The 20,451-nt window shown below is 49.3% G+C and overlaps 1 protein-coding gene across 1 annotated transcript in view; it reads right to left on the reverse strand.

Moving 5' to 3' along the window:
- LOC131215166 (alpha-catulin) overlaps positions 1-20,451 on the reverse strand; it is a 46,482-nt gene that overhangs the window by 9,447 nt on the left and 16,584 nt on the right. The window contains exons 2-6 of the mRNA XM_058209552.1: positions 11,525-11,720; positions 4,264-4,454; positions 4,068-4,173; positions 1,869-1,972; positions 1,646-1,792 (exon numbers count right to left, since the gene is read on the reverse strand). Coding sequence (XP_058065535.1) covers positions 1,646-1,792; positions 1,869-1,972; positions 4,068-4,173; positions 4,264-4,454; positions 11,525-11,720 — 744 coding nt within the window. The remainder of the gene's footprint in view (positions 1-1,645; positions 1,793-1,868; positions 1,973-4,067; positions 4,174-4,263; positions 4,455-11,524; positions 11,721-20,451) is intronic.

Below are 20,451 nucleotides of genomic sequence, written 5' to 3' on the forward strand. Positions count from 1 at the left end.
CCACGAAGTACGTCATTTTGGCAACGCGCACCACAGAGAGCAGAAACGCATAAACTCCCAACGCGGGACCAAAGCTCTAAGCCTCACGCACACTCTCCCAACGAGTAGCAAACGCGCATCTAGGAGAGCGCACGCTACACATTTGGCCCACAGGACCAATTTGTCCGAACAATTGCTCCAACAACAATTTGTGCAGCAATTGCAAAAAATGGGAACTAAAGGCCTTAGACAGTAAGCTACATGGCAACACAAAAAATATATTGCTTGCTGATAGTCGGCATCATACTGCTTGCCACTGCCTAAAAATGTGTTGGCAGATAGCCTCATTCAGTTTCTTGGTTCTCTCCAGAACACTAGCGATGATTTCTCGAGTCGCAGTATTCCATTTTGATGTTGTAAGCATCTTCTGTCCAATAAGAACTTATAATTAGTACGATATTTGGGTGTTATAAGTTTTCCATGATGTTCACTTCACGTTCAAATTTGGTTGTCGTTACTTTTGTTTTGAGCATTTCGTTCGAAGCAAACACCTTGCCGAGTTGAAAGCAAACGATAAGCACGTTTACGTTAGTGAAAAATTGCGACCAAAATATAAGTATTCAATTCACCAGATCTTTAACTTTGTACACATTTCCAAACGAACCAATTCCGAGTTGTCGGCATAAACGCATAGTTCGCACAATTCGAAATGAAAATAAGGGAAGTTTACAAAAGATTCTAATTGGGAACCGAAGCCTTTAGACAGTAAGCTACATGGCAACACAAAAAATATATTGCTAGCTGATAGTCGGTATCATCAAGTGCCACAGACGTATCAGCAGCAACATCAGCAAGCGCAACAGCAGTTGCAACAACAATGGCAGCATCAGGCAACTGTTACTGCCGCGGTAGATGCCGAAAGTCAAAGATTGAATCATACTGGGCATCTACTACTTCACGGTCATCTATTTCTTCGTGTACGCCGTTTGGGGCATTAAGCCGGCGATTTACGCGGACGTACTGGTGAACATGAAGCTGCTCATCGAGGCCATCTACAAGATGGGAGTCTTCATCGCCAGAATGCTGCTTTCGATATTCGCCTGCATAGCGTCCGGTTTCGTCTACAATCTCCTGCACATCAAGTACGATGGTTCGATGCTCCACGTCAACAACAACCTTGGCCTGCAACGCTCTCGCCTTTCCGCGATGCCATTAACCTCTTCTCACGATCACGTCGCTAAATGAAGCGCGTATCGTTTTTCCTACATTCATATGGCAAAGAAACAATGATGAAGATACACAGGCTTCCAGCAACCACACTGGTTGTTGGCAGAGCCTTTCAAAAATGCTCATTGGTAACAAATTTCGCTCGAACGAAAAGGTAATCGAAGTAACTAGGGCCAATTTTGAGGCAAAAGATAAATCGTTTTGCAAAAGTGGTATTGAAACCTTAGCGTGGTACTGGAATGATTGTGTGACTCTTAGTGGAGATGATGTTGATGAATAAATCCAACTTTGTACAAAAAAGCCACGTTTTCCTACTTAGGCTCGGGACTTTTCAGCCCATGTGTTATGTTAATGAACCGTTCAAGCAAACGTTAATCCGTCGTAACAGCTTCGGCCGCTGACCCCAAGTAAATACACGCACACACAGGGGGCTGCCTACCTGCCGTAAGGCGTTCCGGTCCGACGCAGACTCCAGGATGCCGTCCTTCACGACGTAGTGTATCAGGTCCATGGCGCGGCGCATCTGACAGAACACGGTGTCCCGGTTCTCCTTCGAGTGGGCACACTCCGGGTGGCGCAGGCACGTCTGTGGGGTGGGGAGTGTGAACAGTGCTCGTGAATGGCGTCCCGCAACCTGGCCAGCGCACCCGGCCGCAGCTTACCTTCGACGACGTGAGCAGCATCATGGTCGAGCGCTCGAGAACCTGCCGGGCGGACGACATCTGCGCTCGCCGCCGCTCGTCCTTCAAGTCGTTCTGTCGATTTCCTGTCGACGGTTGGTGTGGGAGTGGGCGAGATGATGTTGACAGAAGTGATCAGAAATCAACCGCAAAGGGGCAGCGGACCGGAAACCGCATTAGCGATCGAAGCCTGGCCACTCGCGGGAGGGTGCAGCGCAGGCCATATTCACCCGGCCGATTAATTAACTTAATCCCATTAAATCTTGGCTCCATTCAATTTATGGTTAGCAAATTATAAGCACTCTCTCCCCAGAGAGAGATAGGGAACGTGATAGAAGCTGGCCACTCCCGCATTTCTTGTCTTCTCAGCGTATGTGTGGTGCAAGTTATTACACCACAAATCGTAAATTGTCACACTTTTCCACAGCTCCCTCGTCTGGGGTGGCTGGCAACCGCTTTAATCCTCACACAGGAACAACCCCAACCCAACGGACAGACTCAACCCCCCGAACGGGGAAAGTTGAGCACTGCAGCGAGTGACATTTATGAGCTCGGCGATGGAGATTGGATTGGAGCCCTGGGATAAGCCGATTACGGTTGCTCGCCGGCGGCTGCCGATCATAAAGACAGCCCTTTTAACCATCATCGCCGTCGTTGTCGTCGTTCGTGATCGGTGGGAGACGTTTTTTTCCACCCCACCGTTCGCCAGGATATTGAGGCTTCGCTGCGCGGTCCTTTGACAAGTTTCGCCTTCGATTGTGTAATTTTAAATTAGCCTCTCCCTTGGCGTCGTCAAGGAAGCGATCGGTGCTTTACGACCCTTTGTTAGCGGGATCGGGACCACAAAGCCCTTGGGCACCGCTTAGGATTACGAACTCCACGATCATCGCGTGAGCATAAAACAAAACATCAGACTAGCGTTAAATGGGGGCCCATGTTGCCTACGACTTCCTTCTTTATGCCTCCCGGCACGGCTAATGCCTCGCTGATTTGATGAGCTTTTACGGGACGTTGTGGTCTGCCATCTCTCCGTCGGCTTATTGATGGCTCCGAAGCCAGTGAATGTGGGAAATTTCAATCCGGAGGCTTCGGGAGCCCGAGAATAAATGAGATCATTTTTGAGGCTGGCCCCATACTGGCCGTAGAAAACCACGTACCGCAACAAACGGCACCTTGGCCACGATCAAAAACGACCCAGGGTTGATGGGTTTCCGGAATGATGCCGGGGTCCAAAATGGCTCACAAAACATGGTTACAGCACCGGACGCACCATAAAAGTTGGACATCCCCATTCGCCACGCGCTGTAACCCGATGCCGCCCGTAAAGTGAATGCCCTTGCCTGACGGGTCCCACCTCTTTAGTAATTCTTCTGCCATTCACCGTCACAAATATGTTTAGGCGTCGGCCAGCACATAAAAACCCTTCCCAAAACTAACAAAAAGAAAAGTCAAAGTCTCGGTCTGTTCGGTCAACAGAAAAAGTCACCCACCACGCGGCCAAGTCCTTCCGCTTGATTAAACACACGAAACGAAATGCAAGCATTTGGCGAGCACCAATTTGTTGAATCGTCTCGACCGAAGGATTGCGCCGGAACCGGATGCACCGCCATCGGTAGCACCCAGAAGAGAGAGAGAGAGAGAAGGAGCGCCGGAGCGATCGGACAATGCTGCTCGACGGTTCAATGATTGGAACGATTCCGAACACCATTTACATTCCTTCATGCATGACCTGGCCGAGAGCCCTCCCGGAAATGGGGGTTTTCTCCTGCTTTTCTTCCCTCTCGAGTTTCCACGGGCGGTGGGCCTATGTCCTAGCATATGTTGCACGGTCTCCCCGGCATATCGTGTGCGCCCACCGTAACCGTAAAATTAAAACAATTGTCTTATAAATAGCTCATCGGTCAACTTCTGTTCCGTTTCCGGCACTCCCGAGGGACTGGGGCTATCGGGTAAAGTGAAACATAAAAAGGGCGGGAAATGGAATGGAATGGAATAGCGAAACGAAAAAAAAGGACCCTCAGCGACTCGGCAAACGGCCTCCTTCAGCAACAGAATGGGCTGTTTCACGGCTTCCTCCTAGCAAACCCTCTTCGAGGGGCCAAAGGCCACACGACTTTTCGGAGCGCTTGCCACCCATTTATACAAAACCCTACACACGCGAGGCCGAAGGAAACCACTCACCTGTAACGTGCGCCAGCTCCACCATTTCCGCACCGAACACCGAGAACGCCTTCACGAATTCTGTAAAATTGGCCACTGATTCTAATCTACCTAAAGTTCTAGCTACCTGTTGTCGGAGTTGGAGAATGAGAAAGAGAGAGTTGGAGAATAAGAAGAATGGACCGTTTTCCGGACCGTGAGGTCCTGGCAAGCTTACCCTGTCTTTGGCTAACAGTAACTGCTTGACGACGACGATGTCCGCCAGCAGCAGGACTCGCGTCACGGAGCTGAGTAACGTCCGGGCGGCCCGTATCATCGGTCCTCTGTCGTCGATCGGGTTTGGCCGCGGCGAGTATCCGACCGTCGGATCTGTGGCCGCTATATCACATAAACGCTCTATCGATGAGCCTGTTCAGGGGCGATGGATGTACAGAATGGGAACAACGGGAGCATTAGTGCATGAAAGGTCAGCGCTGTCAGGAAGTGGTTGATTTAATTCGATAATAGGCCGTGTTGTTCGTTACTCAAACGAGGAAGTGCTTTGTATGGCAGCCATCTTACATCATTCCATTTTCTTCTGCAATGAAATTCTTAAGCTGCTCCATTTTGTAGTACCTTCATCCGCAATTTAAACATCTCGCAACACACAATTGGTGGCCTGGGGCGACCTTCGTTAAAAGTAAGCTCAACGTTACTTGTCAATAAAAACGCGTTATGAGCCAAAGCAACATGTACTATTGCCCTCGGAGCCGTTAAAATGCACTCAGCACCAGCAGCAGCAGGCAACCCTCCATCATATTCCCTGTTCGGTAACCATAATCATAACCTGCACGGCCACACCGAAATGACCCATCCGATTCAGTTACCCATAATTCAATTGTCATTCACATCCTTGCCCGGCGCGCCGTAAAGTGAAGCTGCCCGAGGGCAGCTCAAAGAACTTAGAGACCCCACCGTTGCGAGGCACTCAAGGCACACCTCTGGCACTACCGCCACCAACAACAACAGGAACAACAATTTTATGCGTCCGGAAGGCCCGGAAGTGGCACAGTAATGGAGATCCCTGGCGGCGCAGCGTCCGGAGCCGTGGCCGTAAACTTTACACCAACATTATGCCATTCTCAGACCTCTCCGAACGGCAACGCTGACGTCAACGTGGCGGAGATCGTGACACGGACTAGTGGGACCACTTTTCACGAGGCGATACGTGCGCACATACACATGGCTCAGTCGCATGACTCAGTAAACGTCTAACGGAGCATAAAATGTGCTGTGTTGCCTGTGGCCACAGCACCACGATTAACTCTCTCTGGCGAGGAAAGTAATGTGAACTTAATGTCTTGCCAATCGGCCAATGAAGTGCACAGGATTGTCAACACGGGTTACGCTTCGAGTGCATCCAACCAATCGAGATAAGGTTTCGGCCATTTGAAAAAGGCAATGGCAGAATGCCGACAATTTACTTAGTTTTAATCGGGATCAGTAACATTAGGTTAACATTCAATCTTTTTAAACGATTCTTCTTCAAACGATTCAGGTTGAGACTGAGCCAAATTTGCAGGCCTTTTTGGACCCTTTGAGTACTTCCTACATGAAACATTTCCATTTCGTGAAATTTATTTATTTATGCTCGTGATACGATCCTCTCAATTATTCTACAAACCGTTGAAAAGGCTGAATGGTCCTGTCTCCTTGGTTTTTGGTTTCTCCACGTTTCAGGATTCGTTGTTCGGTTACTGCTGGTTGTTGCCTGTAACCTTGCAAAAACGGTTAACAACCTAGACCATAACAACGATGTTTGAGTTGACTCTAGCAATCAACCGGGCACGATAACGGCACCACTCGAGTGCAAAAAGGGCTCAAACAAATAAATGGAATTTAATTTCATTAATTAGAAAACCAAAACTAGTTCCAAAACGTGTGTCCGAAACTGAACGTCACATGGGGAATAATTAAATTTGGTACCTCCGTTAAACGTGGCCCTCTAAGTGGGTTGCAGTCGGCCGGATGCAAGTGCAATCGATTCGACCCAAACCGAGCCGGCCAACTCCCGCTTAAGCGCTTCCCGTGGAGCATTAGAAAACTGGGAAGTGAATTCCGACAGTGACCAGCCCGCAAGGACGGCCCTAGGATTTCGGGAGCCCCAAAACCGGCGCACCGTGTGTCTCGCGCTCGCTGAACGCAAACAAAACCGAGTGCGATTGGAGTTGTTTGGTTGGGAAACTTTTTGCTCGCAAACCGCATGCCGAGAATACGAGATACGGTCCGGGAGCCTCGGGCCGGCCCGGGCAGCTGGACACGAAAATGATGCACCAGAATGGAAACGATTTTCTCGCCCGCCCGAAGAATAGCGTTCGCAGACCGCACGGACCTCGGCAGTGGGCTGGCCAGTGGGTGCGCCGGAAGTGCGGCCATGCACATTCGCTTGCACGCCCGAATGCATCTTACGCCTCGATGAAGCGATAAAGTTAGTTTGTTGTTGAAGCTGCAGCTGCGGCAGAGCCCAACAAATTATTCCGACTGCTAAATCCGATACCGGCACGTCTTAAAGCTGCCCTTCTAAGCTTCGGGCTGGGTCCTTAGTTTATGGCCAAGATTGTCTGCTCGGGGTGGCCTACTCAACAGGGGACGCACTGTCCATGGACTTCGGGCCCGGAGTTCCGTGAGGCGAGTGAAATCATAAAATAACTTTTCCCTTCTAAGAAGTTCCAACTTTTTTTGGGGAGTGAATCCATGTAGGAAGGCAGGTCTCGGCGTTGTCTCGAGCGAGAGTTAGCGGAGGACAACCCCGAGAACAACTTCGAGTATAAAAGGAGGTCGGAGCGCAGAATTTAGTCAGTCGCAAAACAGCAGTAGACCAGAGCGGTCTAACGTTAAGTGATCTCAACTACGAAAGAGGAATAAAGTTACGAAAAGGAAGAAGATTCCAGTCTATACTGTTTTCCCTTTCTTACATCCATTAGACAAAAGCAGGCAAGAAGTTTTCCTATGGCTGCGCCCATCCCGTCCTCGGGGGTTCTCGGTTTTCACCGCTCTGCTGCTGTCAACAACTGTTGGCCAGTAAGTTTAAATGAAAGCTTAACGTGTCAAACAATGTTATTTAAGTTTCATTTCGGTTAAACGGTTGCCATCGCACCGACATGTCGGTGAAACCCGCGGACACTTTACTGCACCGGTGGGCGGTGGGCGTAGCGTAGAACATAAAACAAAACACGTCCCGCCAGACGCAACGCTGGCCGTCTTGTGGCGCGGAGTCAAAGGTGAGAATGGTTATACTTTTTGGCGCACGTCCGTTCGCCACGTCCGGTTTTCTTTTTCGCGTTCGTCTCCCGATACTTCATTCACTTCGGCATCGGCCCGGGAGGGGAATGTGTTTGGAACTTTCGATTTTGTAGACGATTTTTTGCGCGCGCAGTGGCGCGTGGCTCGACGGTCCGAAATCCCGCTGATGCCGACGCGAGCGAGCGTTAAACAAGCCAATTTTACGACCATACCATAAACACGATAACATGATAATGCGAAACCTATAAAAACTGGCACCCGAGCTCGAGTGCACCATGTGCTGCCATCTAGCGGTCGCTCGCCAAGTCCGTGTCCGGGAGGCTCACAGAGAAAGGATCACACAGTAACCGACCGGGACCGGTCCGCTGCTGTTTCGCTTCGGGAACATATTTCGCGCGCGTCCGCCAAAATCCCCGCATAAACCCCACAGGGATGTTGGTCGCGATGGCGCGTGATTTAGGTCTTCAATTAGTATGGGATTGTCTGGCCCGGGGCCGGTGTTTGTGACACCCGGATTGCGCGGTTCCTGATCCGTGCCGAGCACCGTAGCATCCCTTTTGCACCTCACGTACGGAACGGGCAGCTCAATATGGTTACGCCGCGGTCATAATCGCCAGATGATGCCACAAACCGGACGATTCTAGGGTATGTCTTTCGTGGAGCATTTCGATGGCTCATTTGTGAGCAGCCAAGAACAGAGCCCCGTGTGCTGTTGCTTGTTCCGATGGTGGTTTGATAAATTTGACCAACCTTTCGCGCAGCATCGGTATCCACAGCAGCGCTCGCCGTGATTTTCGATGGGAGCATTTCTCATAAAAATCCCTCCCATTATTTATCGTGCTGCCCTTTGGGGGTTTCCGATGAAACATAGATATCGGCTTCAACCGGCTTTTGGTGATTTATTTTGAATGCAGATAAATGTTTTCGTGTAACCTCTTCGTACATAGAAGAGCGAATTCTTGTTGAAATGTTTTGCTTAATAAGAAAGAAGGTAACTGATGTACTAAACATTTGTGGTTACCTAACCTCGGATTAATCACAACTTGTTCTAATTATAATGTCCGATGTGTCGATAGTTTGGTACTTTATGACACGGAACTAAATAAATGTTATTTTAAAAAGTATGTTGAACTGAATATATCATAAAATTGTTTTTAATGGTTTTATGGAAAATAGATTAAACTTATCAAATTGTTCATTAAAATCACAGAGTTTTCCGTCATACCCAATACTGTTTCCCTATAACCCCGAAGTACCTTCACTAATATCAAGCGAATTCGCTGTTGGATTTGTACTTAAGCAATGAGGCTGTGCGCGGCCATAAGAAAATTAAAAGCCATCATAATGGCTCGGCTGCATTGCTCGGGTATCAGTGTCGAGCTCGGCGACGCCACGCCCTATCAAACTTTAATGCTCATAATGAAGTGACAACATGCGAGCCTGCGAACCTCCGGACTGCCCGGGGAACAATCGGTAGCAAACGAGATGAAAATGATGCACCATTCGAATCCATTCAGCCCCGGCATTGGCTGCTTCTTAATTAATGAAAAACAGACAGCGACGGTAGCTGCATCGGGCCCTGCCGACGAACTCGGGCACGTCGAGTGAACGGTTCGCTTCAAAACCCGAAAACCACGCACCATAAATGGGCACCGGTGATGCTGTTGACTCAAAACATTATGATGCGAGCGCAACCGATCGATCGTGGCGGGTCTCGGCCATCGCAGCAATTATGTTTCCGGGAAAACGCTTCCAGCGAACGACCCCGCCGGCAGTGCCGATCCGGTACCGGTTCCGGTTCCGGTGGTCCAATTTTCGAATCGGACGTGCAATGATTAAAGCAGAGCCCGCACGTCAACTGGGTCACGAGCGTTCGACGTCCGAAATGAGGGCCGCTCCGAGAATGCTGTCAGGACATCCTGTGCCGAGCTTGTGCCGAGCCGAGTGGGCTTAGAGACATTTTCCCACCACCGGCAACGGGCGATTGTTGTGCGATAAAGCCGAGTGAGATGGCAATTAAAATTCGCAAAGTTGCCACATTGTCTAATGGTGGCGTTGGGCCGCTGCTTCCGGTTTGATTCGTTTTTTTTTTTCCTTTTGCTTTTGTTCAGTTTCGTCGCAGATAGTGCTTCCGGTGCCGAAGGTGTTGGTGGGCTTGGACCCAGGTTGGCGCAGCGAAGAACTTTCTTCGCACGATTTTTACCCTTCCTTTCGCGCCAGCCATCCTAGGTGGTTTCGGTTTCCCGACCGGATCGGGTAGCACCGGGCCGGGCAACTCGTTTGAAGTCCTTCCCGGACAAACGCCTGCAGGACGATCGTCGAGTTTCGCCTGCGCGCGTCAATTAAAAAGTTTCTCTCCGCACTCTCGCGTGGGTTTTTCTTTCTTTGTTTCTTTCCTGTGATCCTTTTTGTTCCTTCGGTGCCCGGTGCTCGAAGTGCACCCCGAAGCACAACATATGCGAGCTGAAAAGGCCCACGAACAATTGGAGCCTATTTTAAATTCAAAGCACCTCGCGACTGCATTTTTCGCCTCCAGGCGAGCGTGGAAAGTTTGCGTGGAAAACTATTCAGCGGGCGTTCAGCAATAAAGGAACATCCGGGACCTTTCATTGATTTGCGACCGGCGTTCAAGTTGAACGTTCAACTTTTCCGCCCTATCCGATCTTCCCTGTGGAAAAAAGGACGAGCGAAAAATGTTGATCAATTGATGTGAAAATACCGCATAAATTATCGACAAATAAAAGCACCGAAGCCAATGGGGAGGACGTCGTGAAGTTTTGGTGATAAAATTTACTTCGCAGTCGTTGGGAATTTTATTAATATTTTATGTTGTTCCACGCTCTGTTCTATTTTCTGCCGCAATGGAGGCGCATGGTGACCCATAAAAACAGGCGTATGCGTTATGTCCATTTTTCAAGCTGCAGCTGGGCCAGCTGATGAACTGTTCATAGCTAGTTTATACACTTGAAACGCACTATCGAAATATTTTATTCTGGTTTTTCTGAGGAACCGAAGAGACCAAACCTTTCACACCGAAAAACGCGTCGATGTAAACCACTTCCGGTCGATGGAAGAAAAAACCAGTTTCAAGCGAAAAGTTGTCCGATGCAGGGAACACTTTGCAAAACTCGATTATTGGCCTCCGAGCGGTTGAGAGCGGGATGGGAAAAAGCTTTCCCTATGTGTTTGCCGAGGTGTGTCAAAGTTGAAGCAAGCGCCCTTCCACAGTGCACCCTGACGTGGATTGATGTCTCGAACCGGGCCTCGCACTTGACCCCACCGTACTGTGCGCAATGGAAAAACCATCAACAACAAAATCAACTCAACTCCTTTGCCGGGGTTCCCGCCCAGGCCCCTTGCAAACAATGGCCCACTGCAGGCTGTTGCTTACTGCTGCGGGCATCTCGTGGGTTGGGTTGGCCCCGTGGCGACGGTGAGGGTCAGCTCATAAATAATGCCAGCCGCCGCCGGCTATCACTATCAATCACGGCTCACAAGTGTCTCCGACCTCCACCGTCGTACGGTTTAAGATAAATGTCGTATTGATTTTGTCGTGCAAGAAAACGGTGCCACCGTGTGCCGTGTGAGGCCACTACTTGGTGATTGACGTGGAGCAAGAGCTCCAGATAACGCCCGGCCATTTTGAGCTAGAAACTTACTCAACAATCCTTGCAAATTTCATAAACCCCATAAGGCCGACTGATGATTTGTGGCAAATTCTTCTGATGCCCCATGTCATTGACACTGCATGTTTACAGCAAACTCGAAATGGTCATAAATTTATTGGCACGTTTTATTTCCCGCGTTCGCGTGACACGTGACACGCTCGTTGGTCATTCGGAACGTCCCTTGCAGGGGTACGCAGCGGTGTCACATTTGCACCCGCATTTGATGGGCCAATCAGTGCCAAAATCAGTGCCAGCCTGTTGGTAGACCGCAAACCGCAGGACTATCGACACACGGCGTTCAGCAATTCCGGAACAACCGGGATGGTCAACGGAAACCAAGCAATATCATTGTAGACACGGTTGTCGTTGAAATGTAAAGTGTGCCACAGTTTGGAACGTCGAATCGTTGGTCAGGGACGGACCTCAACTCAATGTGGCCGGTGACGTGTAGACCTTAGATGGATTGTTGAAGCACTGGCAGTGTCTTGGAATGTTCGACGGCCATAAAGCCGTCGGGCAAAGACTTACCGGCTGCTCGTGCCTCCTTGCAGGCATCGTACATGTCCTGCTTGATCTCTGGATTGTCGTCCGCGATTGTCTCGCCCACCGTCACGAACCGCTCCACGGCCAGGTTGACGGCCTGGCCGACCCGTCCGATGGCACGCATCTTCAGTTCCGAGGTGTGGTGCTGCTGCTCCGACCGATGCTGGACCAGGGTTGATATCTGCACGGAGACAACGGAAAATCAAACGATGTCAGCGGGAAGTTATTTTAGTTGTAAACTGAAACCGTGTAACGTTGTGCAGTAGCAATCAACTAGGCCAACGTTGGCGCTACGACGCTAGAGAGTTCAAACACTACAAACAAACTTTGAACGAGTGGCCCTTATCCTCTACATAAAGAAGTGATCATTAAAAGTTTCCTGCTCAGAAAAGCTTAACGATTCGAGCTTTTTTATTATTTTTAACACACCGATCGTGCTCTTGGCGGCGAAAACCCATCTTACCAACCAAAGTCGGTCAGCAGAGCACTCGATGTCAACCGTAAGCTATTTTGGAGACTCTTCTTCGCCAGTACCGGAACTGCTATATGTGGAACCGATGCTGCCCTACTTTGGGGCCCTACTTTCAAAGTTCAACTTCCACGTCTCCGTTGGCACATAAAATCCTGCGCAAGGTCAAAGCGTGTGGTTTGATAAAAAAATTTTCGTCGCCTTGCGCTCTCTCTCTCTCTCTGTCGCTCTACGGATTCGGTACTTTTTCCTCAACAACGAAGAAAAACGGAACACGGAATTCAATTATTTTGTAATCTAATTGATAAGCGAAGCATGATCGCAAATTTGTCCCTCCCCATCGAAAATACTGTACCCAATTATTGACGTACGCTCGTGCCGTTTTGAAGCTCGGCCTAGAAAGCGGAAAAAACTTTGAAGCATATTTTTGGCGTCCGGCCGAAAAACAGTTCGTTTTATAGTAAACATGGCGACGACTGGGATTTGAGCGACGATATCAAAGGTATTACACGAGAACGATAAACTAAGTTTAAGACCTTGACAGTAATGACAGTAAATTTATTACAGACTCCGGCTGATGTCCTCTCATACGCTAAGATTGATTGTAAAGTTTGAAAGTGAAATAAAATTGAACAACGTTTTTCCAATAACAACCACAAACCGTCGTGCGGTAAAGGGCCAGCCAGCAAATCGACGTCATTTGTAACGCTCGTAAAAGATCTGGGTGGAATTTTATTTCTCACATTCCGGATGTGAAACCGATTTAAAATTCTGTGTCCTTCCGTGAACATGAATGTGTGTGTTAGGTAATGTTTTTCCATTTTGTTCCGCTCCTGTTTCTATCTCGCTGCGAAGCGGTGCTAGGCCAATTCGGGGAAGAGCGCCGCCGGTGCGTACATTATTTATGAAACTGGCAGCCTCGGGCGGGGGGATCGACTCCTGGTCTCCCGGGCTCGTAAACTGGGAATTATTATTATTTTTTATGGATCGCCGATAAAAACGAAGCCAACCACAAATCGGAGCAGCAACGTTGAACACGCCGACGTGCGCTGGCTATGAATAAATAGGAAAAAGAGCCCTCCGGTCGATTGCCGCTTCGGCGCGAAAAACTCGCTCGTCAGGAGCAGTGGGTCCTTCGGGAGTCCCAGTTTCGTCCACTAGATGTTCGTCCGTCCGTCCCCGAACCAGACGCTAATAAATATTGCAACGAAAATCCCGGCCAACTCCGGGACAACTTTTGGGAGCCGCGTTCCGCAGACAATCCATCAGAAAGCTATCTAACAACTGCGACTGCCGATACATGACGCGGTCCACTTGAGCTTGGCGAAGAGAAAATGGTTCCATACACCACGCTCCACCAAGTCACTGGCCGGAGCAAAGTGGTTTAATGTTGGAACCTTTTTACTGTACTGTTAATGGGTGTCCTTTGATTCTCTTCGCAAGCCGCATTATGACCTAGAGAGAGAGAGAGAGAGGCCTCGCAAGGCCACCAACAAAAAACGCGAAGAAAATGGCCGGTGCAGAAAGAAACTGGTAAATGCCGCTGGTCATCCCCGGCAAATTGGCCATGAATCAATTCCGAACGGCGACAGACAGCGAAGCTGGAAAATTGACAACAATTTTTATGAGCGACTAAGCGGCCATAAAACGAAACTCGCAGGCTAGTTCGATCGAAACGACCCCAATGGATGGACCTCGTGTTGCGGAAGCGCAGACATCTCAACACGCTCGCCGCGAGACTGCCGAGAGTTTAGCTTAGTCGGCAGCTATCGGGACCTTGGACCGGGAATTGGCGAGTGTCGGCAGAGACTGCCAACGCTTGAGTGCCATCGGCCAGCAGCACGATGATTGAAGAATGACAAAGAAATGATGTCCATTTCGTCACCAATCTTATTCGGGAGCAGCACCATTTATTTCCCAGCTGTTTGAGTCTGTTTGGTGGGCCATAAAACGGGCATACGAAATAACTTGGCCCCAAAGTAAGTTTTCCCCGGGAGCCATTGTCCCAGTCGTGTGCCAACATTCGACACCCAGACAACACGCCCAGTGCAGCTGTTTTTCACTTCATCCCGACAAAGGGGCGACAACAAAAATCGAGGTCCGCAACTGTCGTAAATCCTGGCGCGCACAGTTGCCCGCCAAATGTTGCCTTCAGCGAACTTCTTTCAAACGGGAAACTTTTGGCAGAACCGCTTTTTCCGCAGCAAAAGTGATTTTCCCTTTTCGATCTTCGACGTCTTTATTGCCCAACATCGCAACGACTGATCATTCGAAGGTTCCTTCACAGTCACGAAACGGTTTGTGGCTTTAATCAAACAGCTCTTTCGGCTCTTTAAAGCTAGAGGCTTCAGGCTACGACGACACGTGATACCCTCCGATTCGGGGCCATCTGATTCAATAAATTGTTCGCTTCTTGCGGCGTTGGTGTAGCTGTTAAAATTTCACTCGAGCATGAATCCACGTTTTATTTACGTTCCCATAACACAACCGGCTTGGCCCGAAACACCGTTGCTTCCGATGGCCCGTAAGTGGCCTCCCGCACGTGGCCGCAAGGTTACGCACACATGTTGCCGGTTGCCTGGCTTTACCGGGAATCCGCACGCAAATCATCTTTCTAAACACGTTTAATGTTAAGCCTTTTACGGCCTGGCATTCAATTTTCTTCGCCTTCCAAAACGCCTTTCGAGCGGCCCGCTACCCCGCGGCGGAGAAGAAAGCCTAACCGCATACATTCTTTACCAGACCTTTGCACCTTTTGCGTCCACCATCCCCCCGGTCGGGTTGGTGGTTTACGGATACCGAAACCTTGGGCAGACGCACACTTTACTTTAAGTAACTGCCGAAACCTGCGCACCCGGTCGTCGTTAGATTCTGGCTTTTATTTTTCCGAACCTCTTCACATTCGAGAATGAAACCCCGTTCACGGTGCCGGGTTTGGGATTGGCTAAGGATGGGCAAAGATTTTCCGCTTCCCCAAACAGAGCCTTCGAATGGGGAAACCGCTGGGCACTGGGAAAAGAGAATACTTGCAGTGAGCAAATAAGTATGCAAATGGAGCCAAAATCCAATCTTTATCTTCAACAACAACAATTCAAAGCCGTCATCCCGGGTGTTACGAAAGCTGGTGTTGGTGAAAATGAGCATAAAAATAGGAAAAGAATGACAAAAGTTTCCATCTTCGGTGAGGACAAAAAGTTTTGCACGCACCAAGTGGACTTGAAAAATGTCCTGGAAAAAAATCTAATTAATCCAACAAACCAAAACGAAGATTTGAAAAGCGAAGAATACGGAGGAAACAACAGTTTAAAAAAACAGTGACCAACAGCTACTGCAACGCTGGGCGGACAGTGTCTGGCCGTAAGAAAAGCATTAAACCGTAAATAATGAGCGCCAAGAGCTAACGAGAAAATAAGCGAACCATTCCGTATCATCAAGATTAGACACCATCCATCTTCGCGCAGCATTAACGCAAACTCTCGGCGAACTGGTGGAGCCAAAGTCGAAGAAAGATAAGCACGGGAAAGCTTTTTTAAATGCCAAACACCTTTTGTAAAAGTCTGTTGGAATCATTGCGATAAGAACCACCAGCGGTTCCCTTTCCGTGACCGGGCGGGAAATGGAAGCATTAAATCATTTGAATATGCTGACCATTTTTGTTCCATTAAAAATTGTTGATTCAATTATAGGATTTCGTTTCTGTTTTTTTTTTCTCCGTAGACAAATGAATGAAAATCAACATTTAGAATTTATCACACTCACCAGCGCGTAGCGAAATGTGTTTCTCGAAAGAAAAACAACGATATTAGAATGCGCACGAGTCGCCAAAATAGACTCCGTTTCTTTCGGCTCGGCTCTATCAAAACAAAAAAATGGGATCCCTACGTGACGGATGATGTCGGAAAGAATTCCAATTAGTTGCAGAACGTCCTCGAGAGGGCCGAGGTCAACGACAAAATAAAACAACACACGCACGCACATTAACGGGACAATCGAGGTGGGGCTCGGCAGGTGTAGGCACTCGGTTACAGCATTTATCACCCGTGTCCAAACCGCAGAAATCTACCAAACATGCCGTGGAGAATGCGTAAGGTTTGGAACGGCAGTATTTCGAAGCCCGCCTCGAAGCAGCCAGCTGGAGGATGGCGTCGGAAAATGGTGGCCATAAATCTCGCCCTGGCGACGGCCAGGATCGAATCCTTGCGCGCCCTCCTACGATGAAGGTGCGATGTGCGTACGAGTACCGGAGCCCATCGTAAAAGGCTGCTCTCTCGGCGGCAGCGAGCGAAGAAAGCCATCTGGCTGAAGCCTGGCTGCCGTGGGTGATGAAGGCCGATAAATTTCCCGCAGCCCGCAGCACACCTGTGTTCGGTGAAAACCTGCCATGGTGCATGTTTAATTGCATCACCCTTTTTTGGAGGGCTTTCTCGTCTTCCTCGACCCAGGTCACACCTTCGACGGATCCGGAAAAAAGCAAACAAACCGAAACGCATGCCGAAAAGAAGAAAAATGCAGTAACAACGAGCATGCTTTACCTGCCCAGGACAACCGTACGTTGCCGCCATAGTGTTCGGCTTCGGGAAGCGAGTGGATAGGAAGCGAGGACTGCTAGGAAGCTAGGAGCTCAAGCACATTGCCTCGGAACGCGAGAGAGTCAGAGTCACAGTTTGCCGTTATTGCAAGATAATTGTTCAATTTGTTCTGGATTAACTTTTATGCTGGTTGTCGCCGGCACCCGTCGGTGTCGCCGTCGTACTCCTCGTCGTCAGCCCGGGGATGGTAAGCCACGAGACGGAGCGAAACGAGGCACGGTTCCATTTGGGCTCACTGAAGCACGGGCTGCGGGGACGTCCGCTTTCACACACTTTCGATGAAAACTGCCCGCCGTCCTCACACACTCACTCACCGGGAACACACCACTTATGTCACACCAATCACACCGTGAGTGCCGTGCCGGATTCCGTCGACTCTAGGGCGCATCCGATTGGTGGCACCGATCACATGATGCGGAGCCAACGTAATCTGCTACCGAACGCGTCAGGTGAACAACTTTAGAGCTGCAATTTATGATCAGTGCCACTGCGGTCGGTGAGATACGGGCAGGCAATGTAGCTTTTGAACGAGGTCGTGCCCAATTCATTACGATAATACTTGTAATACCATCAGCCGGGACGAATCGGACTCGAAAAACCCCAACCCACGGCAGTCACGGCTAACGGGGCACGGTTAGGTGATAAGAGTCGGGCTCCACACTCTCTGGGTAAGCTGACTCGTATTCACTGAGTTCGATGCCAATGAATGTGAAACGAAATAGGAATCGGTGTCGTTCCGCCCGTTAGGTAGAAATAAAAACCGAAAAATAAAGAGTTCTCACTCGCAAGGACTTGCATTTGGCGGATGGGTCAACCTTTAGAAACCTGACAAATAGGAAACACCTTTGGGCTGGAAAAGAAGAAAATTTCCCGGAAAGACTATGCCACCCTCAGAAAGTGTCCTTTCTTGAATTACAAAATGGAAAAAATTGGATACGGACGAAGAAATTTAAAACAAAAGTCCCATTCAAGCACCGGTAGAGTCCGAATCCCGAGAAGGATTCGGACACCGAGGCGCCCACGATATTTGCCTAATGGCAACCCGTTCTTTGTTGTGGTACGAACCAACGCGGAATGGTGTGCCCGGAAGAGGTCGTTAAAACGCCCGAGTAGAGCGAACATTTTGTTCCATTATCCTTTGTCGTTTGTCGAAAGGTTAAACTGGTTCTGTTGGGTTTATACGCTTATCCGCTAGTCATGTTTTATTGCATTGCATCACCTTGGGTTTATTGTTGCAATTGTAAAAGCTATTATAATATTCAATCAGTAATATTTTCTACCATAAATGTACACTACTGGATTGAAAAAAATAGTCAACGAAAGTAAGTGCTCCAAAAACCAATTAAAAGCAACAATTGTTGTTACCAACAAATAGAAGCTTCGAAAGATAAAATTTAAAAAATCATGTCCTTCAGAAAACTAAAATTTGCCCGATAGTGAAAAGCTTCCAAGTTCGGCGATGATTTTTTTTTTTTGTGGTTGCTACCATATTTGAGTTCTTCCGGTAAAAGTTCGTCATTCCGACGTCCTGCTCGTGCAAAACTCTTTTGAAATGGTTGACAAGAGACAATAACACCAATGCTATTCGCGGAAATTGTTATCCTATGTGCCATGGTGTGTCCTTTTTTGCATATCAACCTCGACCAACGAGTTCCCGTGGCCCAACGAAGCGAAAACTTCTCCGAAAGCTCTAAAGTAATCCAAAGTCCTGGCACATCAATAACAGCATCCGCCCGTTGGCGGTGTCGACAAGGCAGCAGGCAGCCCATCCTCGGCAGGTGAGCGAAGTGGAGCACAAAAAATGTCTCTCCGTTGTGCATTCCGAATTCATTAAAAATACATTTTCTCCAACTTTCGAGCCAAGTGTGATTATCGTTAATGGTCGGCAGAGATTTTCTTTACATCCCATTTACGCACCAGGGCGCCAGACAGAAGAAAAGAGAGAGAGAGAGCGAGAGAGAGGCAAAAGCCAGCGAAGGAGCAAAGCACCGGAAAATGCTGCTCCCGTGAGACACTTTGCCGGGCCGAGACCGGGCACCGAATAGTTTCACCCAAAAACCCTGTCCACTCCTATCTGAAGAGGGCATCCAGGCTCGGGGTGAGCTCAACCTAGACCACCTGGGTGTTGGTAAACGGCTCTTAGCAAACTACTTTACAAACGAAAGTTCCCATTCGGAACCTTCGCTTGTCATTTTTCGGCTTCCCAGTTCGCCGATTAACGACACGACACTAATCCACGGAGGTGGCCACGGACACAGAAGGAAGGCCCGATGGCACCGGGCGATGCTTTTGCCTTGCCAGAACACCGAGAGCCAGGTCCTCGCAGCGCACTCCTAATCAAACAGTCAACGCTCGGAGTCCTTTCGGCAAGAAGGGCCGATAATACCGATTGCTCGCTGTGAAGGCGTACCGACCCGTTTCATCAACTCCGGTGTGGCCAGCGAAGGGAGAAGGATAATTACTAGCTAACCGTATTCAGCTCCCTAACTGGGGTGCCACTGATTGAATGGCCCATACAGGGAGAATAGTGCCGCCATCACCCAGCTGTCTGTGTCTGAACTGGGCCGAGGCGCTCAATAATGAAGGTGTCTGTCTGGCCGTCTTCGCCCTGGCACCACATCCGTGGGAAAACCGAACGCTGGCATCAATTTTGTATCCTTCAAATCAGAATCCTTGTCCCGTGTGGCAGTATGTGTCTATCAATGCCTTGGAGTCGGAACCGAACGAGTGTGTCGATGGAGTGTCAAGGGAACTGGCGGACGTTAATTACAACAAGGACCCCATCCGGGAGGTGAGCAATTTCAATCGCCCCGGGATCGTCAACGTTTACGAGCTTCTTTTGAAGGACCATCGGAGAAGTGGCGATTGAGTCTGCTTTTGATATCTTTGTAATTAGTTACAAACGTTGCCGACGCGGTCCCAAGTCTTACGATCTGGAGCTACGGCTAGTTGCTTTCTTTCCGACCGATGTCGATATCCCGAGAAGAGCATCGGGACTTTAAATGTTAATTTGATTCACCCACTCTTAAGGAGGAAGTTTGCCCTCCGATGAAGAACTTCGACGGACAAGTTTCGAACAAGTTGCGAAAGGAAAAGTTGGTGCCACTTTAATAAGAGGTAAAGAAGCTTAGGCAGCTCCGTATTCAAAATCACACAACAGAGCGGTACAAAATACACGAGAAACGGGGTCCTTGTTGAGCTGCTTCCGGGCTGCTTGTCTTCCGCATGTGTGTGACGCAGGACCAAGTGCGTGAACGTGTCACGTCAGCAGCTTTTCCCCGGTGGCCCTTGAGGCTGTAGGTCCTGCGATTTATGGTCACCGTCCCCCCGGTGGAGGGAGCCGTTCCACAACTGCCACCCCTCGGGGCTGACCGTGAAAAGGATCACACCACGGGCGGAACTTTTCTGCATGCGTAAATTCTGTAAGTGAATAAATAATATTCCTCTCTCGCTCTCGCACCCGGACCCGAACTGGCCCCGGCCTTAGCCGCGTGGGATTTCCCCAGTCGGTGATGCTTTGACAAAAGTTTCGCCGGAAATACTCGCCCGACCAGAAAGGACGACCGGTCCAACGGAGGCCCCCGGCCTCGGCGTCTCGGATCGGAATGTTTTTTACGGAGGACCACCGTGGTGATGTTCCGCGGTGTACCGTGCACCGGAAATGGTCGTGAATTTCTGAAGGACGTCACGAGAAAAAAAATTGTCCACATAGCGTAAACATCTAGCGCTCGCGAAGAGTAGGAAAAGAAAAGAAACCCGGATTCCGTCACCGACAACAAGGACGACGATGGTCGGAATGTCACGGCGACCGATTGTCACGGCGCGCCACTGGCGCCAGCCACGTTGGGAATGTT

The sequence above is a fragment of the Anopheles bellator genome, chromosome 1, assembly GCF_943735745.2.
Source record: "Anopheles bellator chromosome 1, idAnoBellAS_SP24_06.2, whole genome shotgun sequence".
NCBI lineage: Eukaryota > Metazoa > Arthropoda > Insecta > Diptera > Culicidae > Anopheles > Anopheles bellator.